Here is a 24,669-nt window from a genome sequence, read left to right as displayed (position 1 = left end):
CAGTTTATCCTGGAGAATTTACCACATAGATAACTGTAAATACACTACACATTTTATTCTTTTACGTTACAGACCATCCCCTGCTCTAATTGTACTTACACTAAAACTTACACTAAAACACCATGAGAAGTAAAACTTACGCAAGTTGAAACACGACATCATTACTTGACTTGTCTGAGATCTTACTGAATAAACTTACTTATATATCAAATCCATGTGGTCCTCCTCTCGACCTCTCCACTTCCCTCCACGCCACATGTGTGTGACATCAGGGAGACTGCCTAGGATGTACCGGTACACCTATACTTAGTCAGCAAGTCCCCATGCAAATAGAAACTTATTGATATGCTGAAACTTGCCCATGCCTTATTGGTCGTATTATATAGGTGTGAGCAGCACATCTACCAGGTTGGTGCCAAAGGGGGCAACTGAGTACCAGTGACTATCAAGAGCAATTACAGAAAGAAAGATGAGGTGCATTTAATAGTTTTCTACAGGGTAAATAACAAAATATATGCCTGGGATATTGTAGAAACTCTGTATAAACGATTATTATCTTATAGACCTGGATAAAATGTAAGATTTTTCTGGTTTTTTTTTATTTTTTTTACCAAATGGAGATGTGAGATTACTTAAAATCAAATCATGACTTCTCTTCATAAGAAGACTACCAATGAAACAGCGTTATTCTTGTGAACAACGACAAGAAAAATAGAACAGGGTGTTTAACGTTTAATGTGAGTCAGCGTCAGTTGTAGGATAAAGATAAATGACAAATTTATATGTCAAATCATGGTACCAGGATTGAGCAATGATATCGGGAACCATCTTATCGATTCTATAAGGTGATCTGATGTTTGCCTAGAATAAATTTTATGTCCTCTTTGAGTAGAGAACATAGTATAGCTAGAATGGATGCTACGATTAATACCTACGAAATGAATGGTTTGCTTGACCCTGTGGAAGACTAAGTGTATTAAATGGCAACAAACAATATTTCTAATGTACTCCACTATAGTCTCTGCCAATCACTTCTATTATGTGGTGTAAACTATCGAACAATTACTGAACAATTACTGTGTTGTGCTTAACAGTGTTCCGCAAAGAGTCTACTGGGGCAGTGAGATTGCATAAAAGTTGACTAGTGTACAAGCATACCTTCTAGATAGTGAAGACCGTGAGCTGTGAGCTATAAGCTACGTTCTGTTTGCCTGTAGTTTTAATTAGTTTCTTGGAAACTAAATGGAAATGGTTAACACAAGCTGCAGCAAGGACAACAGAAGTGTTGTATCAAAACTGGAGCAACATGTTTTTGCCAACCAGGATATTTTAGTCTGCAATAACATAAATTATAGTTATTGCCAATTATGAATGGCTCTCACGATTAACGTCATTCCACAGGTTTTAAGAAAAAGAAGCAATGTATTTATCAGGTAAACTATTTTGTTGACTGGCGACTCCATAGAGTGCTGTGTGCACAACGACCATATACGTGAAATTAGAAGGAAGGTCAGCTTTGGCCGTAATTTTGATGGTTTATTGACAGCAAAATCGACTTTCAATCACATAGTGATCATCTTCAGTGCTGTACTGTACAAATTAAACTCATAGATGATCACTATGTGCTTTAAAGTCGATTTTGCTGTCAATAAATTATCAAAATTACGGCCAACGCTGACCTTCCTTCTAAACTATTTTGTATTACAGGAATTACTCATTTTAGTCCAGAAAATGTAATGTTGTGTGTATGCAAAAGAAAACAGGAAATAGAGGTCAAAGTGGAAAAAACACCAACTGGAATTTTCGGACAAAAACAATTGCTATGAAGAAACAAAACGTAAGTCATTGCATATGTGTAATTAAGGCTTACAAATTATTGTGACACTAGAAGGGCTACACTCATTATTTTGAGAGCTCATCTGATTTAGTAGCCATGTTTATTGTAAATGATTTTTTTCTACAATACGCATTTTATCCCCCCGATAAACCATGGACCTTGGAGTTGGTGGGGAGGCTTGCGTGCCTCAACGATAGAGATAGCTGTACCATAGATGCAGCCACAATGGAGGAGTATCTGTTGAGATGCCAGACAAACATGTGGTTCCTGAAGAGGAGCAGCAGCCTTTTCATTAGTTGCAGGGGCAACAGTCTGGATGATTGACTGATCTGGCCTTGTAACATTAACCAAAATGGCGTTGCTTTTCTGGTACTGCGAACGGCTGAAAGCAAGGGGAAACTACAGCCGTCATTTTTCCCGAGGGCATGCAGCTTTACTGTATGGTTAAATGATGAAGGCGTCCTCTTGGGTAAAATATTCCGGAGATAAAATAGTCCCCCATTCGGATCTCCGGGCTGGGACTACTCAAGAGGACGTCGTTATCAGGAGTGTGGAATGTGAATACAGGGTTATAAATACAAAATCAAACAGGGGTAATGCAGGAGTAGGTTTAATAATGAGTAAGAAAATCGGAGCACGGGTAAGCTACTACAAACAGCATACTGAACGCATTATTGTGGCCAAGATAGACACGAAGTCCACTCCGACTACAGTAGTACAAGCTGTAACGTTGTTGCATTAATTTGTTATGAAGGCGGTACTGATAGACAATAAAAGCGGGTTAAAAGCTGTGAGCTGTCTGGGGAAGTTAACCTTGCATTACTGAGCAACTGTTTCACCAGGTATCCAGTCTAGCTTACCAAATTCCCAACCAGACTAACATTAATTATTATCTTTTAATAGTCATACGGCAACTGGTGATATATATATATATATATATATATATATATATATATATATATATATATATATATATATATATATAAAAGAGAATTTAAATAAAAAGAAATAAATCAGTTTATATTTGGAAATTTATTTTAACATTGATCATCGAAATTTCAGCATATTAAACTTGATTCATAACTAAACTGGTGCATTATTTAGGATTGTGAAAGTGTGAGTTTGTAATCTTACAGAACACATCAAATATGGAGCCAAGATTGGGAGACTGCATACAACACTGCATTCATAAAATAACACACAAAGAACGTTGCAAGAGGAAATTAACCACAACCAACCGATTCAATTTTCACCCAAAGAAGTACCGTTCGTAGCGCAATCCTGTCCGTCATGAAATTACCACACACTGGTATACTAAATTCATACTAACTCTGTGAAATCTTCCCGAAAAGAATAGCTGAGGGCTACTTTGATGCTTACACCACATGCTTCACGTGGTCAACTTGGTTTACACAGTGTTACTCCACAATAATTTTGATAATTAAAATAAATTAGATGGAAAAGCAATTTACAAAAGAAAAACCTCGAACTGGTTACTATCGTCTTACTATTAACCTGATGGGTCAAACAATTCTATAAGCACGTGGTACTGGTCTCACAAAGTACACCCCACTTGGGTTGAACATAAAGAAAAGTTGCTATATTGAAAAATATTGTCAAGACGAGACGATATAATCTCACGACCATTCGCACTTAAGATTGATGATCTTAGTTAGAGTTACTGATCAACACGTGGTTCCCCTTTACTCACAAAGTAGTGACAAAGCAACTACTGGAATATTCTGAACTGTACACTCGAATCACACTGCGTTGCAATTTAAGATAACATTAGATATTTTATAGCTAAACCTGAAATAAAGGTGATTAAATTTTCAGTTAGGCTGAACATAAGAAATCCATTGTCCTACGGACTTAGCAGACACGCGCTTAGCCGGAGATCTTACCACTTCAGACGCTCGCCGCGGACAGACTGCCGTGGTCCCTTCCTGAGGGGTGGCTCACAAATACCAACAGAAGTGACCAGAGAGGCAGCTTCCTATACCAACATGACAAGGGACGGACAGGACCATACTAAGGATAGAAACCTCTTTGCTTTTAGAAAGCGTAGCTACCTGTTCCGACGTTGGTCCTACTGTTATCTAGCAGACAGGCTTGTCTGCTACCATCCAGCATGCAACTAGAAATACATTTGCTCATTCATTCTTTCACACAGAAGGGAAGGGGGATGACAGTATCTTATCATATACAGTATATGAAAGAAAACGGATGTAGGTTCTGTATGAGACTGTGTGACATGAATTACATATAAACTGTGTTTTAAAGTGTAGTAGTGTGACAGATCGTTCTTGTTTATGCGTAAAAGTAACACGTTTCACTGCTCAGTCTCCTCCCAAATAGAAACACCATAGTAAATTTAGAAGAGGAATTTATGCCATAAATGACAACATATTTAAGAAATTAACATGAAAGGAATCCAACAGAGACCTTTCAAAGTTTATATGCCAACTACCTCTGCAGATGATGAAGAAATTGATGAAACGTATGATGAGACAAAAGAAATTATTCAGGTAGTGAAGGGAGATGAAAATTTAATAGTCATGGGTGACTGGAATTCGAGAGTAGGAAAAGGGAGAGAAGGAAATATAGTAGGTGAATATGGATTAGGGTTAAGAAATGAAAGAGGAAGGCGCGTGGTAGAATGTTGTGCAGAGCATAACTTAATCATAGCTAACACTTGGTTCAAGAATCATGAAAGAAGGTTGTATACATGGAATAACCCTGGAGATACTAAGAGGTATCAGATAGATTATATAATGGTAAGACAGAGATTTAGGAACCAGGTATTAAATTGTAAGACATTTCCAGGTGCAGATGTGGATTCAGACCGCAATCTATTGGTTATGAACTGTAGATTAAAGCTGAAGAAACTGCAAAAAGGTGGGAATTTAAGGAGATGGGACCTGGATAAACTGAAAAAACCAGAGGTTGTACCGAGTTTCAGGGAGACCATAAGGGAACAATTCACAGGTATGGGGTGAAGAAATACAGTAGAAGAAGAATGGGTAGCTTTGAGGGATGGATTGTGAACGCAGCATAGGATCAAATAAGTAAAAAGACGAGGGCTAGTAGAAACCCTTGAGTAACAGAAGAAATATTGAATGTAATTGATGAAAGGAGAAAATATAAAAATGCAGTAAATGAAGCAGGCAGAAAGGAATACAAACGTCTCAAAAATGAGATTGACGGGAAGTGCAAAATGGCTAAGCAGGAATGGCTAGAGGACAAATGTAAGGATGTAGAGGCTTATCTCACTAGGGGTAAGATAGATACTGCCTACAGGAAAATTAAAGAGACCTTTGAGGAAAGGGAACCACTTGTATGAATATCAAGAGCTCAGATGGAAACCCAGTTCTAAGCAAAGAAGGGAAAGCAGAAAGGTGGAACGACTATATAGAGGGTCTATACAAGGGCGATGTACTTGAGGACAATATTATGGAAATGGAAGAGGATGTAGATGAAGATGAAATGGGAGATATGCTACTGCGTGAAGAGTTTGACAGAGCACTGAAAGACCTGAGTCGAAACAAGGCCCCCGGAGTAGATAACATTCCATTAGAACTACTGACAGCCTTGGGAGAGCCAGTCCTGACAAAACTCTACCGTCTGATGAGCAAGATGTACGAGACAGGCGAAATACCCTCAGACTTCAAGAAGAATATAATAATACCAATCCCAAAGAAAGTAGGTGTTGACAGATGTGAAAATTACCGAACTATCAGTTTAATAAGTCACAGCTGCAAAATACTAACACGAATTCTTTACAGACGAATGGAAAAACTGGTAGAAGCCGACCTCGGGGAAGATCAGTTTGGATTCCGTAGAAATGTTGGAACACGTGAGGCAATACTGACCTTATGAGTTATCTTAGAAGAAAGATTAAGGAAAGGCAAACCTACGTTTCTAGCATTTGTAGACTTAGAGAAAGCTTTTGACAATGTTGATTGGAATACTCTCTTTCAAATTCTGATGGTGGCAGGGGTAAAATACAGGGATCGAAAGGCTATTTACAATTTGTACAGAAACCAGATGGCAGTTTTAAGAGTTGAGGGGCATGAAAGGGAAGCAGTGGTTGGGAAGGGAGCGAGACAGGATTGTAGCCTATCCCCGATGTTATTCAATCTGTTTATTGAGCAAGCAATAAAGGAAACAAAAGAAAAGTTCTGAGTAGGTATTAAAATCCATGGAGAAGAAATAAAAGCTTTGAGGTTCGCTGATGACATTGTAATTCTGTCAGAGACAGCAAGGGACTTGGAAGAGCAGTTGAACGGTATGGACAGTGTCTTGAAAGGAGGGTATAAGATGAACATCAACAAAAGCAAAACGAGGATAATGGAATGTAGTCGAATTAAGTCGGGTGATGCTGAGGGAATTAGATTAGGAAATGAGACACTTAAAGTAGTAAAGGATTTTTGCTATTTGGGGAGCAAAATAACTGATGATGGTCGAAGTAGAGAGGATATAAAATGTAGACTATCAACGGCAAGGAAAGCGCTTCTGAAGAAGAAAAATTTGTTAACATCGAGTATAGATTTAAATGTCAGGAAATTGTTTCTTAAAGTATTTGTATGGAGTGTAGCCATGTATGGAAGTGAAACGTGGACGATAAATAGTTAGACAAGAAGAGAATAGAAGCTTTCGAAATGTGGTGCTACAGAAGAATGCTGAAGATTGGATGGATAGATCACATATCTAATGAGGAGGTATTGAACAGAATTTGGGAGAAGAGGAGCTTGTGGCCCAACTTGACTAGAAGAAGGGATCGGTTGGTAGGACATATTCTGAGATATCGAGGGATCACCAATTTAGTATTGGAGGGCAGCGTGGAGGGTAAAAATCGTAGAGGGAGACCAAGAGATGAATACACTAAGCAGATTCAGAAGGATGTAGGCTGCAGTAGGTACTGGGAGATGAAGAATCTTGCACAGGATATAGTAGCTGCATCAAACCAGTATCAGGACTGAAGACCACAACAGCTACAACAACCCATTTTATATGCCTTTTAATGAAAACGTTTGAGGTACACGTCTGCAAAGTGTGGTGTCACCGCCAGACACCACACTTGCTAGGTGGTAGCTTAAATCGGCCGCGGTCCATTTAGTACATGTCGGACCCGCGTGTCGCCACTGTGTGATCGCAGACCGAGCGCCACCACAAGGCAGGTCTCGAGATACAGACTATCACTCGCCCCAGTTGTACGACGACTTTGCTAGCGACTACACTGACGAAGCTTTTCTCTCATTTGCCGAGAGACAGTTAGAATAGCCTTCAGCTAAGTCCATGGCTACGACCTAGCAAGGCGCCATTAGCCTTACATAGTTTGATAGTTATCGTATGAAATGTCTCATCAAGAATGCTGTATTCACAACAAGGATAAATAAAAGTTAAGTATTCGAGGAGCTGCATACTTTTCTTATTAGCATTCAATACTTATCCTGTTCCAGAATTCACGCCCGTCTGCGTTCGATAGCGTGCATTTCGGCCTCCTCTATCTACAAGGTGTTGGCACATTTGCCAACACATCGCAAAGAACTGCCCGTTTACGACCTTTCTGAAAAGTGGCTCAATGGACACGTACTAGAAGGTCTGCCATCCTTTATTTTGACAGGTACTACTGTTTGCCTTGCTGGTTTTTGGCATTCTGCAGACCCATTGTCGATGTGGAAGGAAGCTTTACTGGTCAAGTGATGCAGTTTCTGCTGACCATGTTTCAATTGTTTCATAAAGGCGTTTCCCAGACGTGGTGTCCCTAATGAAAAAAATTTAAAATATTTTATTTCAATGTCAAATGATGAGTCCCAAGCTGAAAATTGTTGTAATATTTGTGAAATCGACGAATTACGAGAATATGACGCCGCAAACGCTAGTGATGATGATGAATATATCACTCTCATCGATGAAATCAGAGACTTCTCAGACAGCGGCGTTGTTCTTAACGGACATGGACAGGCCGAAGAGAAATATACCAATGTTGCTTTACCTAAAGCATATGCGTCTGTATAGCATTTACATTATTATTATTATTATTATTTCTCTCAGAACACTTAGAAGATGCGACAAACCCACTAAAGAGACAGCCTACATTACACTTGTCCGTCCTCTGCTGGAATATTGCTGCACGGTGTGGGATCCTTACCATGTAGGATTGACGGAGGACATCGAAAAAATGCAAATAAGGGTAGCCTGTTACGTGTTATCGCGCAATAGGGGTGAGAGTGTCACTGATATGATACGCGATTTGGGGTGGCAGTCACTGAAACAAAGGCGGTTTTCTTTGGGGCGAGATCTATTTCAGAAATCTTAATCACCAACTTTCTCATCGGAATGCGAAAATGCTTTGTTGAAACCCACCTACGTATGGAGAAACGATCATCATAATAAAATAAGAGAAATCAGAGCTCGAACGGAAAAATTTAGGAGTTCCTTTTTCCCACGCGCCATTCGAGAGTGGAATGGTAGAGAAGTAGTATGAAAATGGTTCGATGAACCCTCTGCCAGGCACTTAAGTGTGAATTGCAGAGTAACCATGTAGACGTAGATTTAGAGTAATAGTAGTAGTAGTAGTAATAATAGTAGAAGTAATAGTAACAGTAGTAAGAGTACTACTGTATTTCTACTCAAATTTCGAGAAGTTTTATAAGGTTTCCTAAGATTTCGCTGTATAATAATTTGAAATTCGTTATTTAAGTTCTAACTGAATTATTCTATAGCATATTTTTCAGGTATGTTAAACAACATTGTGCCATTACCCCCAGCTAACAACATTAGAAGGAAACAAAATCTCAGGTGAAAGGAAGTCATTTCACTGAAAGTTGTAAAACAGCTAACGATTATAGCACCGACACAAACATTCCTGGAAGACGGCCACGATAGAACATTTTTAAGATAGCACTGGGACCTACAACTTCGCGAAGGAGTCTGTCAGAAAACGTATATGTTCTATTACATGGAGGCTACTAATTGATGCTAGCATACTTCAAAACATAAAGAGGTGTACAGAAAATAGAGGCCGTCTAAAACTGAATGATGATGACTGGATACAATAGAAGCCACTATATGTTTACGAGAAACAAACTACCCGTTGAAGTTGTCATGGTCGAATATGTGAAGACCACAATTTTTCCGGAAATTCTGTGGTTGGTTTATGCCATTTTATGAAAAGGACACGTGTTCCAAAGGAATAAGAACAGATCGCTTTGCACCTCCTGCCACTGTCTGGAGTCCTTTCACTGCCAGTTCTTCGCAGAGTTAAAATCTAAGTGAAAATATCACTGCGGTTGAGTATCTGTTTCCATTTAGTCCTAGATACTCTTTAATTCAATATATTACCAATAAACAGACAAATTTGGAATAAAGTTTTGGCTTGAAATTGATACAAATTCTACGTATTTGGTGAGTGATTTTCCTTACCTATGTAAAGATGGGCAGAGTCCCACATATGTTTCTCTTACAGCCCTTGTTATCCACAGGAAAACATATTACATGTGGCAATTTTTCCACAACCAAATGCCTTGCAGTAAGTTTGTAATGTAAAAGTGCAAGCATTGTAAGTACTCTGAAGAAATCTAAAAGGGAAATCCCTCAGTCACCAAAATCTGCTGTAGCACATTTGTACACAGCCCACGTGGCATGAGTAACATGCTGTCTGGGGAAGGAGACCAAAAACGAGCTTCTTTTGATGTATGGATCTCGCAGATGGCTTGGTAGCTATTAATGCATGGTCACTTTATAAGGAAGTAACAGGTGAAAAAGTAACCAGACATTTGTTCATATATTAGCTGGAAGAAGATTTAGCTTCAGCATAAAAGGCCACAAGGGTATAAAATTCACTTCCTAATGCTGTACCGCAACGTATCAACATTCGCAAGATTTGTCAAATTGGAGGATATGGAGTGAAGTAGAGGAACAAGCATTTATGTACAGAGTCCAGAAAATATGTTCGTGGAACACATTTAAGTTGATGAATACACATGTCTTCGGTGTCACTGGATGAGCGAAATCAAGGTCACAAAGGTTTTCCCTACTGTGTATTGTGCTATTCAAAACTAAGTTAACACACGTGTTTCTGCTACGGGAAATTAACCACTTTTACGTTTTGTTATCATATATATTTTCAGTAATTGTTAGGTATCAAATGTTCATTGTACCAAATAATTCTTCAGAAAAAAGTGAACCTATGATGGTAAACTGTATAAACAATAGGAAATAGATTGGTATATATCCATATTTGTCTACCATTCTAAAAATACCAAATAAAACGGCACCCATCAAATTAACGGATTGCTTCTTCTAATGTTAAACACGGTACATAGAAAAACCTGTATGTGACTGGGGAATACAAGATTGTCAGCATTTACTGTTAACACAGTGGAAATTGGTCATATGTTTAAGTACCCACAGAAAACGACAGATCCTACGATGTTCACTACAATAGAGGATATTCCAAAACTCTCTCTATAAACCTCACTTCACGTTTGTACCTGTTTAAAAGTGATGGTTACATCGTATTTAAAGGGGATGGTCTCGACATTGAGCCTCTGACAACAGGAAAGCATCTTACAGAGTTTAAAACTGACGGAATAACTACGTTTAATGACCATACGTTTACTGATGTGGTAAAGCTCTACACACAAATTCCACCATAATATCGGGAAGATTCTGCAGTGTTTATGAGTTTGTAAGACGAAACAGCGATATTAGATGTTTTCTTCATATCTTGCTCTGCGATTAGTTGATAGACGAAAACTGAGCAGCCTTTGTGTTTTAGATGTTTCTGAAGCTAAAATTCGTAGTTACACTTCCGTTACCAAAATATGCAGTTTGCCATACACCACATTAAAGATCTCTCTTGAAAGCGTCATTTTTTGTACGATTTGTTCAAAAAAAATGGTTCAAATGGCTCTGAGCACTATGGGACTCAACAGCTGTGGTCATAAGTCCCCTAGAACTTAGAACTACTTAAACCTAACTAACCTAAGGACATCACACACATCCATGCCCGAGGCAGGATTCGAACCTGCGACCGTAGCAGTCGCGCGGTTCCGGACTGCGCGCCTAGACCCGCGAGACCACCGCGGCCGGCTATGATTTGTTGTGCTAAACTGTCGGGAAATGTGACGTCGGAGATAAACATGTCATAGACGTTATCTTGGAGCTATTTCTTGGTATTACAGTATTTAACCCTCCTAATACCGTGGGGTCTATAATGACGTCAGGCCATAATTGTTCTGTAAAATATAACTTATTTCCTATTCCTAAAAATTATGAAAAATTCAGACTTTTCCTGAATTAAGTAATGGGTTCGTAATATATTAATATAACTTTTTGAAAATATTTAGTTTTGCAGAAAATCAAGAGAGAAATACTGAATACCATTGGGGTTAAATGCGACCCCATTTCTCTCTTGCGGTATTATTACCCAATAAAGCTGCGTTGAATCCGTAACTGTTGCTGTATTTCCTTTGTTTTATTCTTGTAAATATTGTTGTAACGTGTGATTGTTGACAATACTTTATAAGCCGACAGTTATTTGTTCCATACAAGTGGAGACTTCTATTGTGTGTATTACATTTAGTGGAAAATGTCTCGTTACCTTTCCGAAGATGAAGTGCTTGAAACATTACTGCAGGATAATTCTCTATCTGTAGAATCAAATAGTGATATCAGCCATATAGTTTCTGATGTCTCATGCGATGGAAAAATTGACGTCTTAGAAGAGAATATTCCTCAATCAGACGGAAGTTCAGAAGAAGATTAGGACAGCGCAGATGTCCAGCCTGAACAGGAAGTAACACATATTTCTGACTGTTATATGTAAGTACACATTGTATTTTTGTAAATGTACGTTAGGGTCTAGCGCCAAGATATACCCTTGGTATTTTTATTTTATTTTTTTTATTTTGTGTAGGTCTAAAAACAAAAAAGAATTGTGGCACAAACACGAGCGGAGAAGAGCTCGTGGAAGAGAAGAGAGATGGAACGTAATGCGAGTAAAGCCAGGTCCAACAAAATTCGCAGTGAAAAATGTAGACTCCATACAATCAGCTTTTCAGTTGTTTCTTAGGAGAAACATTGTTGATGCAATTCTAAAGTGAGCTTACAAAGAGGATAGTCTTGTTTACGGTAGTAAACGGAAACCAGTAGATGCCACTGAACTGAAGTGCTTTATCGGTATCTTGAGCCTAGCAGTTGCTTACAAGGCCCATAATGAAGTAGTTACACATCTGTGGAACAATGGGGATGGTAGACCCATTTTTAGTGAAGCAATGGCTAGAAATCGCTTTACGCAAATTTCAAGGTGCATCCGATTTGATGACGCAGATGTGAGACGTCACAACCGTGCTCCTGACAAGCTGACTCCCATTAGAGAAGTATTTGAAATGAGGGTACTCACATTTCAAGAAGCATATGTTCCTCACAGCAACGTAACAATTGCTGAACAACTTGTGGCATTTCGTGGTATATGTCCATTTCGGCAATATATTCCTTCAAAACCAGGAAAATATAGGTTGAAATTATGGGCTGCATGTGATAGTGCAACGTCTTACGTTCTCAATATACAAGTTTACACTAGCCTTAGTTTGGCGAGAGAACTTCTGAAAATCAATGTCACACTCCTAGGAACAATTAGAAAAAATAAAGGAGAACTACCACAAGCTTTCACTCAGACCAAAGGTCGAGTCAAATATTCATCTATTTTTCGATTCCAAGAGCATGCTTCAATTGTTTCATATTCTCCGAAAAAGGGAAAAGTTGTAGCTTTTCTCAATACAATGCATTCAAGGGAGGAAGTGGAAGATCGTGAAGAATGCAAGCCAGTAATGATTCTGGATTATAATAAAACAAAATCAGGAGTAGATACCATGGACAAGCTGGTTAGAACGTACACTACAAAAAGGATGAGCAGAAGGTGGCCAATGGTATTATTTTACAACATGATTGATATCAGTGCACTGAATGCATTTATCATATGGCTACATCTTACACCAGACTGGGCAGAAAGGACCAACTACAAGAGATGAGTATTTCTCATAGAATTAGGAAAGCAGCTCGTCGGAAGAAAGCCAGACAAAATTATTTCTCTAGTACTTCGATCAACAGTACAGACAAAATAGAGGAAGGTGTCCGTTTTGTAAAAGGTCTGAGGATAGAAAATTAGCAGATAAATGTTCAAAATGTGGATGTTCTGTGTGAATAAACCACTCTGCAATTTATTGCTGTAAGTGTAAAGCGTCATAAATGTCAGTTCGGAATTTAATCAAAAATGTTTGTAATTTCATGAGAATCGTTTGTAAATTTTACGCAAATAAATAATTTAAAAAAATATGCATTTTAATTTAATGTAATGTCACTGACATCATGTTTTAGATTGTAGAAAAAATAAGGAATGTGATTTTATTCAACCATTATTAAAACTATCCTTAATAAAAATTAAATTCCGTTGGTGTCACTAAAGACCCCAATGGTACTCAGTGTAACAAGAAGTGCTCGGTATTAGAAGGGTTAATAGCTGATTGTGATAAGGAAAGAAGAAACAGTCTGAAAACTTTTTAGAGATCCCTCGCGTCATAGTTCTGTTCGGTAAGTATCATAGCCTTCCTGTCTCTGTATGACCAGTGAAACATAACCTCAAAGCAGGCCTAAGATCCAAAGTAATAAATGTCCAATTTTATGGAGACGGCGTTGTACAACCTTAATGAAAGTATAGAACTGCATTATGCATCAGACAGCTGTAACATTACATTTTATTAGAGATGATCGATTTCAGTCCACGATCAGAGCATCATCACGCCCAAAAAAACTTTTTAACTATGCATTCGGCCGGCCGTTGTGACCGAGTTGTTCTAGGCGCTACAGTCTGGAATCGCGTGACCGCTACGGTCGCAGGTTCGAATCCTGCCTCGGGCATGGATGTGTGTGATGTCTTTAGGTTAGTCAGGTTTAAGTAGTGCTAAGTTCTAGGGGACTGATGACCTCAGATGTTAAGTCCCATAGTGCTCGGAGCCATTTGAACCATTGTTTATAGCAGTATTAATATTATAACGGGAGAGGCTTTATGCCTCAAGTTGCACCAGTTGATGACGCGTCACTGTGACTGCACAAACAGACTGCTTTTGACAAAACACGGCCTAATACTTCAGTGTGCCTCTCTAAAATCACCGATGCTCTTAAGCCCAAAACGTAACCAAAACTAATTCTGAAGCCTTTTTGCTAGTACTGAGAACAGCGAAATGAAACACGAAATGATCAGTTAAGAGGGAAAGCAAATACGTGAAAAGGATCGCCTGAGGTAATGACGTTGTCTACAGCACAATGTTTTGAATTTTAATCAGAAATAATTTTAAATAAGCACTTATATGTGATCAGTAGTCTCATATCATATTGATAAATTAAGTGAAAATTTTTCAGATCAGTTAGATATGTAGTATCAGCTCTTAAAATTTCGACAGGGCAAAATTTCACTCGCATTCAAAGCGAAATCATCAAGATTTTTGTCACTAATACAGAATAATTTCGTCACACAATTTAAATCGACAATTTATGCAGCAGAATCACAACTGCTTACAAACAGTTGAAGAGCGATAAAGTTCACGTAAAAGAAAAAGAATTAATCACTGAAAGCGACTTGAAATTCCAGCCGTATTTATCGTCTTGAAAAATTTCTGACTGTCCATCTCGCTATGACGAAAAATATTCTAAGTCCTTCTAATACCCCAACGACTGTTTGCCGCCCCCCCCTCCCTCTCCTCCCCAAACTCGATACGGATCTTGCCGAACTGACTAAAGCCAACAAAAAGAGCAAGAGCAATGCTCTGCGAGCTGTTTTAATGATTTGATCAGATGACCACTTCGTTATCCAGCCTTCTTCCTTTCATGACCATCAATCAAGAGACTTACAGACAAAGTGCACATACATACGTATTCAAATAAGTGCTCAGTACCACGTAATGGAATATTAGAATGTAAACTTCATAATAATGAATAACATTATGAAATTCTTGCTACATCCGGCACTGTAGCACTAACTCTAGTCAAACCATCAGCTTTGAATGCATTATATAAGTTGCATTATAGTGAAATAAACTTAGTAATCAGTTGGATAAGGAACGGGACTGGTCATACGTGATACCATGTATTAACGCTGAGAGATCGTCTTCTACGCACATCTTTGCCCATATTTAAATAAATTGTTTGTAAGTGCTTATTGATTTGTTTAATTACAAAATTGAGGTGTTATCGCGATTTCTGGCATCATCAACTTTTAATTGACGTGTTGTTTTATTCTTCGTCTGTCTGCTCCCTTTCTGTGATGAATCTTATAAAGTATAATAATTACAAATGCTATAAACTTTATGAATAATTTATTTACAAGCTTGGTTCAATCTGCAGTTTGCAATTCGTCTCACTGTTACGGTTCATACACGGTATGTACTTATCTCATAGTATGTCTGTAAGGCACTTCATACATTTTCGGTGAGTACTGCAGTTCTAATTCCATATTCTGCCACTAAAGACACCACCTTACCTTGCTCAGCTAGGGCGCTGCCTGGGTTCATGTGCTCGCGTTGCTACCAGGGAAACACCCCTCAGACCACCCGAGCTTTGAAGGAAGAGTGGGGCTCAACAGTTCCTTGGTAGCAAGGTCATCTGAACAAAGCAGGAACTGGGACTGATAAAGTACGGTGTAGCAAAATGGTCGTGTCCTTTTCGAAGTAACCATCACGACATTTGCCTTAAGGAACTCAGGGAAGTAACGGAAAAAATCTGGCTGGCCAATCGGAAGGGATGTAAGCCCTGGTCGCTTCCGAAACATCACGGCGCTTCTCGCTATCTAATGGTTTTTTTGCGAACTAGAGTGTACGTTACATGACGACTCAACTCCCACATAGTCCCAGCTGCTTCTATACAACATGTTACAGGAAGCTTGGAAATAAATTTCGCTTGCGGTGTGGTATGTGTTAGCGAAAAGATTAATTGCCATAACAGTAGCAAAGAATAGGCATACATGCTAATAACTCTGTGTTTCGTGGCTTTTGAATTTTCAGACTGCTTATCAGCTTACCTCACAATTCTTTTTTCTTGCCTGTCGAACACTTTCTTTATCATCCGGAAAAGTCTTTTCAATATTTCCAAAGTACTTCAGTTTCAAGCACTCTGTGTCTGTTATATGTGTCCTGAAAGAAACAAAGACATAAGGAAATAACAGGTGAATTATCTCAACGTAACAGAGAAAAAGAGAAAATTTACGCTAAAAAATCTGAAGGAATTTCAGGACTTATGAATATGTGCCTGTACAATGAAAATGAACTTTAATGGTGCATATATATTCATGTTGTGTGCTTTATAGCCAATTGTGCATTGTAGCCTGAGTTCAGGCATTTTGATTATATTAATACGATTGACAAAAAATGAACAAAGCAATTGATGAGAAAAACAGCTTCCACAGAAGTTGTTACGGGCTGACAGGTCAGTAATAAGAAAATATTCGTCCTTCACATATTAAAAGTAAAATATTTTCAACAGAGCAGATACAGTTATCGCAAAAGTCTATGGGACTCCTGGATTTTTACTACAGATAATGTTATCTCCAGAATAATTTTAATTTTATTGAGAGATGTAATGAAGTAACGAACTAACGAACTAATAAGAAGGCCGATGGTGGAAATAATAAGAAGGCGGATGGTGGAAAGGTACACAGTTGCAGTCATAAATATGGTGCGAGAAACAGAAACATTCGTCATCGCGATCAGTTTGACACGTGAACTGAATACCAGTGATGAATGGCTGATGTTGGCTGGCTGCCATATATAGCAGACAGCCTTCTTATTAGTTCGCTACATATTCCACCAGGGAAACAGGTGAATCACCTAACATTACCACTGGAAACACCTCCCAAACCGCAACAAACACGAAATAACCAATTAAGCAGGCCGAAAGTGAGGAGAAGGGCCGGTGCAATTGGTTAATACAAACTATTGAGAAACGCACGGAATGAATGTCTTACACAACGCAGTACATCTGGTCTAATGTTGCCGTACGCTGCCTCAATACGATGTTTCATATCCTCTGGGGTTGTAGGCACACACGGTACACGCTCTCCTGATTTTCAACACACACCTATGTTTTTTAAATGGATACCTGTTATTATTTTTAGCACGACTGAGAATAGAAAAAAAATAGTTAATGCCGTATGTTACATTGTAAAATGTTAAGTATATCCAGAGTAATTTTTAACGTAAAATTTACGCTTCAGTAGCTTCTCAGCAGTTCAGTCGTGTGTATCGGAAAGAACCCAATTAATTAGTGATACAAAAAGAACAGCGATGTAAAGTAGGTACACAAGAGACTTGAACAGCACGTTACGTCCGCAGATTTGTTAGAAGAAAATGTACATTTACACGAGAATTTAGTTAAACTTGCAAATTTGTTTTTTGTTTTCAATTGCAGAATGTAAATGAGTGTGTTCTGACGTTTCAGGCCAATAAACGTTCAAAGCGATGCCCATCATTTGCTGCACACATTGCAATCTACCGCGTAATGAATGTCTTACACGACGCAGTACATCTGGTCTAATGTTGCCGTACGTTGCCTCAATACGATGTTTCATATCCTCTGGGGTTGTAGGCACACCACGGTACACGCTCTCCTTTAACGCACCCCCACAGAAAGAAATTAGAATTATATATTAATACTTTCAGCTGCTAGTGAGCGCTGATATACAGGGTGTTACAAAAAGGTACGGCCAAACTTCCAGGAAACATTCCTCACACACAAAGAAAGAAAAGATGTTATGTGGACATGTGTCCGGAAACGCTTACTTTCCATGTTAGAGTTCATTTTATTACTTCTCTTCAAATCACATTAATCATGGAATGGAAACACACAGCAATAGAACGTACCAGCGTGACTTTAAACACTTTGTTACAGGAAATGTCCAAAATGTCCTCCGTTAGCGAGGATACATGCATCCACCCTCCGTCGCATGGAACCCCTGATGCGCTGATGCAGCCCTGGAGAATGGCGTATTGTATCACAGCCGTCCACAATACGAGCACGAAGAGTCTCTACATTTGGTACCGGGGTTGCGTAGACAAGAGCTTTCAAATGCCCCCATAAATGAAAGTTAAGAGGGTTGAGGTCAGGAGAGCGTGGAGTCCATGGAATTGGTCCTCCCCTACCAATCCATCGGTCACCGAATCTCTTGTTGAGAAGCGGACGAATACTTCGACTGAAATGTGCAGGAGCTCCATCGTGCATGAACCACATGTTGTGTCGTACTTGTAAAGGCACATGTTCTAGCAGCACAGGTAGAGTATCCCGTATGAAATCACGATAACGTGCTCCATTGAGCGTAGGTGGAAGCACATGGGGTCCAATCAAGACATCACCAACAATGCCTGCCCAAACGTTCACAGAACGTAATTGGTCCGCCTCTAACAATCCATCGGTCACCAAATCTGTTGTTGAGAAGCGTACGAACACTTCGACTGAAATGTGCAGGTGCTCCATCGTGCATGGACCACATGTTGGGTCGTACTTGTAAAGGCACATGTTCCAGCAGCACAGGTAGAGTATCCCGTATGAAATCATGATAACGTGCTCCACTGAGCGTAGGTGGCAGAACATGGGGCCCAATCAAGACATCACCAACAATGCCTGCCCAAACGTTCACAGAAAATCTGTTTTGATGACGTGATTGCACAATTGCGTGCGGATTCTCGTCAGCCCACACATGTTGATTGTGAAAATTTACAATTTGATCACGTTGGAATGAAGCATCATCCATAAAGAGAACATTTGCACTGAAATGAGGATTGACACATTGTTGGATGAACCATTCGCAGATGTGTACCCGTGGAGGCCAATCAGCTGCTGATAGTGCCTGCACACGCTATACATGGTACGGAAACGACTGGTTCCCCCGTAGCACTCTCCATACAGTGACGTGGTCAATGTTACCTTGTACAGCAGCAACTTCTCTGACGCTGACATTAGGGTTATCGTCAACTGCACGAAGAATTGCCTCGTCCATTGCAGGTGTCCTCGTCGTTCTAGGTCTTCCCCAGTCGCGAGTCATAGTTTGGAATGTTGCGTGCTCCCTAAGACGCCGATCAATTGCTTCGAACGTCTCCCTGTCGGGACACTTTCGTTCTGGAAATCTGTCTCGATACAAACATACCGCGCCACGGCTATTGCCCAGTGCTAATCCATACATCAAATGGGCATCTGCCAACTCCGCATTTGTAAACATTGCACTGACTGCAAAACCACGTTCGTGATGAACACTAACCTGTTGATGCTACGTACTGATGTGCTTGATGCTAGTACTGTAGAGCAATGAGTCGCATGTCAACACAAGCACCGAAGTCAACATTACCTTCCTTCAATTGGGCCAACTGGCGGTGAATCGAGGAAGTACAGTACACACTGACGAAACTAAAATGAGCTCTAACATGGAAATTAAGCGTTTCCGGACACATGTCCACATAACATCTTTTCTTTATTTGTGTGTGAGGAATGTTTCCTGAAAGTTTGGCCGTACCTTTTTGTAACACCCTGTATATCAAAGGGGACAGATGAAAATGTGTGCCCCGACCGGGACTCGAATCCGGGATCTCCGGCTTACATGGCAGACGCTCTATCCACCTGAGCCACCGAGGGCACAGAGGATAGCGCGACTGCAGCGACTATCTCGCGCACTGCTCCCGCGAGACCCACATTCTCGCCTTTGATGTCCACACACTACATTCTTACTGTCCCACCCCAACACACTCACTACTCGTGGAAGACATTCTTACCAAGTCCCGTAAGATTTCGGGGAATATGTATGCATCCGCACAGAAGAAGATGGTCATGGCCGGTGTTGCCAGAACTATGTACTTATATGGATACATGTCCGAAAGGACATAATATCACAGCGTTGCCACTGACCAGGGGAAAGCAGTCTGAGCACGTGGTTTTGGACTATGTACAAGTAATGCTGAAAGCGTAAGCAAAAGGGTTAGACACCACAAATAGAGCACGTGCCACAATATGTGGTGCGACACCCACATGGCGCCGCCTCCCCCCTGCAGTCGAGGCCTGGCTAGTTCCCGGAACCAGGGACACTTCAGCACGCAGAGTATATCGCTTTGAAGGGCCGAGGATCGAACTGAGGCTCTCCTAGTCACAGAACCACTGGCAGTCGACCTGCTTCAGACGCCGCCATCCAGACGCCAGACGGGGGTTCGCTCCCTGGAAAAGTAAACACCACCCACGACTGGGACAGGCTCTCAGCCCGTCCCCCCTCTCGGCCTGTCTGTGCCCCTATACTGCGTCAGCTCCTGACATAGTTCGGCCGCCGGTCGCATAGTTGCGCCACACTTGGCCTGCACTGGACACAGCAGCTTTAGGAATCTTCAAAGCAACGCTTCACTGTCGAGGTGTTTTGGTGGATGCCTACCTCTCAGGGCACACCAGGCGTGGACAATGGCCACTTTTATAATAAAGGGATTCTGTTACCGAGCATCTTTTGACTCATGAGACCCCACCATCCTCTAACAGAGCACATCCAAACCCTCTGCAAGTAGTTTCAGAAGTGTTGGTGAAATGCGCAATAGTTTGATGTTCGCAGAAGCAATGGCTTCATTAAGTGGTGTAGGTGGGGATTGTATTCATTCACTCTGTTTGGCAGGGACAGGGACAACAGCCCAGCCATTGATGAACCGTTACATTTTGGAATGAGGGTTACTGGAGATGGTGACAACTGATTAGGGTAGCAGTGAACCAGTTTCACGTCAGACTTAATAAAAGTAAGAAATTCTACAAATTCTAAAATTAAGAAATAGCGAGTGCACTATACCAACAAGCGAATGGGAGAACAGGAAGAGTGCACAGAATAATCGGAAAAACGTACAGTTACTTTGTAAATAGTAACCGCATTGACTGAGACTCTATATTACAGTATGTGATTGCAGCCTGTAACTCAAAGATACAGAAGAGTACTGCTTTTTCAACTTATGTGTTTATTCACAGTCAAAAGATGGCGTCCCATTACGAATTACGTGGGAGATAAGGACTTCCAAACTTGTGTGGAAGTACTTTCTCAGGATAACGAAAGCTACACACCACACATAGATCAAAAAAATTTTGCATCACCCCGGTTCCCAGAACTCCTAAAGATAGACGTTGACTGTGGATATTGTATCACAGACACAGGTCCTTTGGCTGTTCAGAGATGTCACCAAACCCGCCCTAAGATGTAAACAACCATGCATGAGCAGCGCCTATTAGACGGAGGAGGTCCGACAGCCGATCAGTTTCAGTCATTCCACCAGGAAGGAGGTACACGGCTCGTGTTGCCTGTAGTTCAACCATACCTGGACACTCAATACCGCGGTTCGATCGCGTTCGCATTGTTACTTTTTGCCAGGAAGGGCTCTCAACAAGGAAAGGGTCCAGCCGTCTCTGGGAGAACCAAAGCGATGTTGTTCGGCCATGGAGCAGATACAGAGAGACAGGAGCTGTCGATGACATGCCTCGCTCAGGCCGCCCAAGGGCTACTACTGCAGGCGATGGCCGCTGCCTACGGATTATGGCTCGGAGGAACAATGCTTTTCGGGCAACCACATGACGTCGTGTTACGACTCAAACTGTGCGCAATAGGCAGAATGATCCGCAACTTCACTCCAGACGTCCATGGCGAGATCCATCTTCCCAATCACGACCCCATGCAGCACGGTACAGATGGGCCCAACAACATGCCGAATGGACAGCTCCGGATTGGCATCACGTTCTCTTCACCGATGAGTGTCGCATGTGCCCTCAACCGGACAATCGACGGAGACGTATTTGGAGGCAACGAGGCCAGGCTGAATGCCTTACACGGTCCAGTGAGTGCACCAAAGTGAAGGTTGCCTGATGTTTTGGGGTGGCATTATGTGGGGCCGACGTACGCCGCTGGTGGTAACGGAAGGCGCCGTAACGGCTGTACTTTACGTGAATGCCATCATTCGACCGATAGTGCAACCATATCGGCAGCATATTGTCGAGGCATGCGTCTTCGTGTATGACAATTCGCGCCCCCATCGTGCACGTCTTGTGAATGACTTCCTTCAGGATAACGAATTCACTGGACTAGAGTGGCTAGAATATTCTCCAGAAATTTACGCTATCAAACACGCCTGGGACAGATTGAAAAGGGCTGTATATGGACGACGTGGCCCACCAACCACTCTGAGGGATCTACGCCAAATCGCCGTTGAGGAGTGGGACAATCTGGACCGACAGTTCCGTGATGAACTTGATAGTATGCCACGACGAATACAGGCATGCATCATTGCTGGAGGTCGTGCTACTGGCTATGAAAGGTACCGCTGTGTACAGCAATCTGGACCACCACCTCTGAAGGTCTCGCTGTATGGAGGTACAACATGCAATGTGTGGTTTTCACGAGCAATAAAATGGGCGGAAATGATGTTTATATTGAACACTATTCCAATTTTCTGTACAGGTTCCGGAAGTCTCGGAACCGAGGAGATGCAAAACTTTTTTCGATGTGTGTATTTGGATTGAATTTCCTAAGCAGACATAACGCCCTGTTCCGTTTAGTTTTTACAGCCAAGAAAACTGCAATGCCCGACACATTGGGAAAGCCAACTAAACTCTGTGCACATTCCGTTAGACTCGATTCAAAGATTAAAATAGCGAAATGTACAGGGGAGATAGTTTGGGTGGCTGTAGCTGCACATTTGCCAGTTAACACTTTATGTCCAGTTGAACTTTCAGCAAAAAATGAGGAACTGACACAGCAGAGTGCGTTATACACCATATTTCGTTGTTTCTGCACTGCTAGTCAATCTGTAAGTGGTAGAGGAAGAATAATTCAGAGTAAAGTATTCTAAGCCACGACAGTCTGCTGGTTTAGTCTCACTGCAGAGCAATGTGTCGCATTTGCAAGGAAATGATATGGAGGTAATGGAAAAGTTGTACACACCACAGGACGATAACTGTCAATGAAATGCCAATGTATGGGAATTCCACATTACCTGCAATCGGTGATGGAAGAATTTATAACCCAATTATTCTGTAATGGAATAATAGGAATACCAACCTGGAGAGGGTTGGTAGGACACCAGTAGATATTGTATCAAGAATCTTTAATAACTACGCACAGCAAATACCAAATATCATAGAAACCTTGGATAACCTGGAACACTGTCATTATTTTACAACTATGAATTCCCAAAGTGCTACCATGAGTTGAAGGTAACACTGGAAGACATACCTAAGACTGAATTTATGGTTCCGGCGATATTCTAATATCTATTGGACTAGCTGTTACAAGACCTAAATCCGAAATAGTGTGTAGTGTTCTTAGACAGTATTACAGTACATCCTACACATCCGTATTACAATGTTTTCTAAAAGATATCCGTGAACACATGGTACATTGTTTAATTTCCTAAGTCGACTGTGAGTGGCACAAGCAACGCCTAGTTTCGAGAGATGTCATTTTCTGTTGACAGAAGTTGACTATTTGGGCCCTTTTATCGGCGAGGATAGTGTGCAAACAACCTTTGCTTTGTACAAGTTGTGTATAAAGTAATTTTGTTCCTTTTAGCTTTGGTTAATAGTTAAAGGAACTTCGTACCAAACTTTGCAGACGTATGAAGGCCTCTTACATTATCTGTTAAGAAAGATAGCGAAGTTTCAATGCTTGCAGGTTGTGAGTAGGTCTTTGAGTTTTTGGGAGAATTCTTGAATTATCAAGGATGGTTTGTGCTATCATGTGTTGCCAGGATCCACCCTTGGGGTGTGTGTTAAGACAGTAAATAGACAGGCCAGATCACACCAATAGCATGTGTTTTGAGACAGCTAAATGAATCAGAAAACAATTCTCAACTACAGAGAAGAAGATGTTCATCCTGATACATGTATCACATATTTCCATTGCTAGCTGTATGGTTGGTGCTTCAAAATCGCAACAGATCATGCAGCGACAAAATAACTGATGTGCTTTACATACCAGACTAAACGCTTAACCTGATGGGACCCACAGCTGAGTGACTTTGATTTTGAAGTAGTATACCGCTTAGGGAATACACAAGGCAATGCTGATGAACTAGGTCACAATGTACCCACCATGGAACATGTTGATATTTCTGGAGATGCGTGGTTTAAGGCTCAGATTGCTGGCTGAGACTGTCGGAAGTTTGTGACACAAGCCCAGTTGTGAGCTGATGGTGGAGTGACATTTAGTCAAGATGGCAATTTTATGTGACAGAGTGTTGAGGCAGCCCGTGACTCTACTTTAGCTGTGCATAGCGGTTGTCTTACCACTGAGTGACGCACTCTACAAAATTATTACTGAAAAATGTGCCGCCAAGGCATAGAACAATATGTGAAAAACATCCACAGACCTTTTTCACAGACTCTGGTGGGGAACTGATATATCTTAACTATAATAAACCGTTGTTCTCACTATTTCTCTATGACTGATGTGCCAAACCAGCAAGTAGGGACAATAGCTCAGGCATTGATGACCCATAGGATTTTAAAGTTATGGACACTGGAGATGGTTGTAAGGTGGCTATAATTTCGCATCTTACAAATACTCATGTACATACTTTGCCGTGATTTACAATCGGAATTGCTGAGTTCTTGCCACATCGAGTTGCTGCACTACTCCGCGCTAAAAGAGACGCGACATGATGTTAGGGCTTTTGTCACTTCAGTGTATGTTTCAAATAGCCCACCTTCTCGTGAACACTCCATGGCGGCACTCCTCATATTCGGCATTCGATGGGTACTGTCTGTGTGGTAGCTGAATGATG

The 24,669-nt window shown here is 40.8% G+C and overlaps 1 protein-coding gene across 1 annotated transcript in view; it reads right to left on the bottom strand.

The window, feature by feature from the left end:
- LOC126463899 (estradiol 17-beta-dehydrogenase 2-like) overlaps positions 1–24,669 on the bottom strand; it is a 208,124-nt gene that overhangs the window by 67,844 nt on the left and 115,611 nt on the right. The window contains exon 6 of the mRNA XM_050096194.1: positions 15,918–16,029. Coding sequence (XP_049952151.1) covers positions 15,918–16,029 — 112 coding nt within the window. The remainder of the gene's footprint in view (positions 1–15,917; positions 16,030–24,669) is intronic.

This window comes from Schistocerca serialis, chromosome 1 (assembly GCF_023864345.2).
Source record: "Schistocerca serialis cubense isolate TAMUIC-IGC-003099 chromosome 1, iqSchSeri2.2, whole genome shotgun sequence".
Classification (NCBI taxonomy): domain Eukaryota; kingdom Metazoa; phylum Arthropoda; class Insecta; order Orthoptera; family Acrididae; genus Schistocerca; species Schistocerca serialis.
This window is presented reverse-complemented; position numbering and strand designations above follow the sequence as displayed.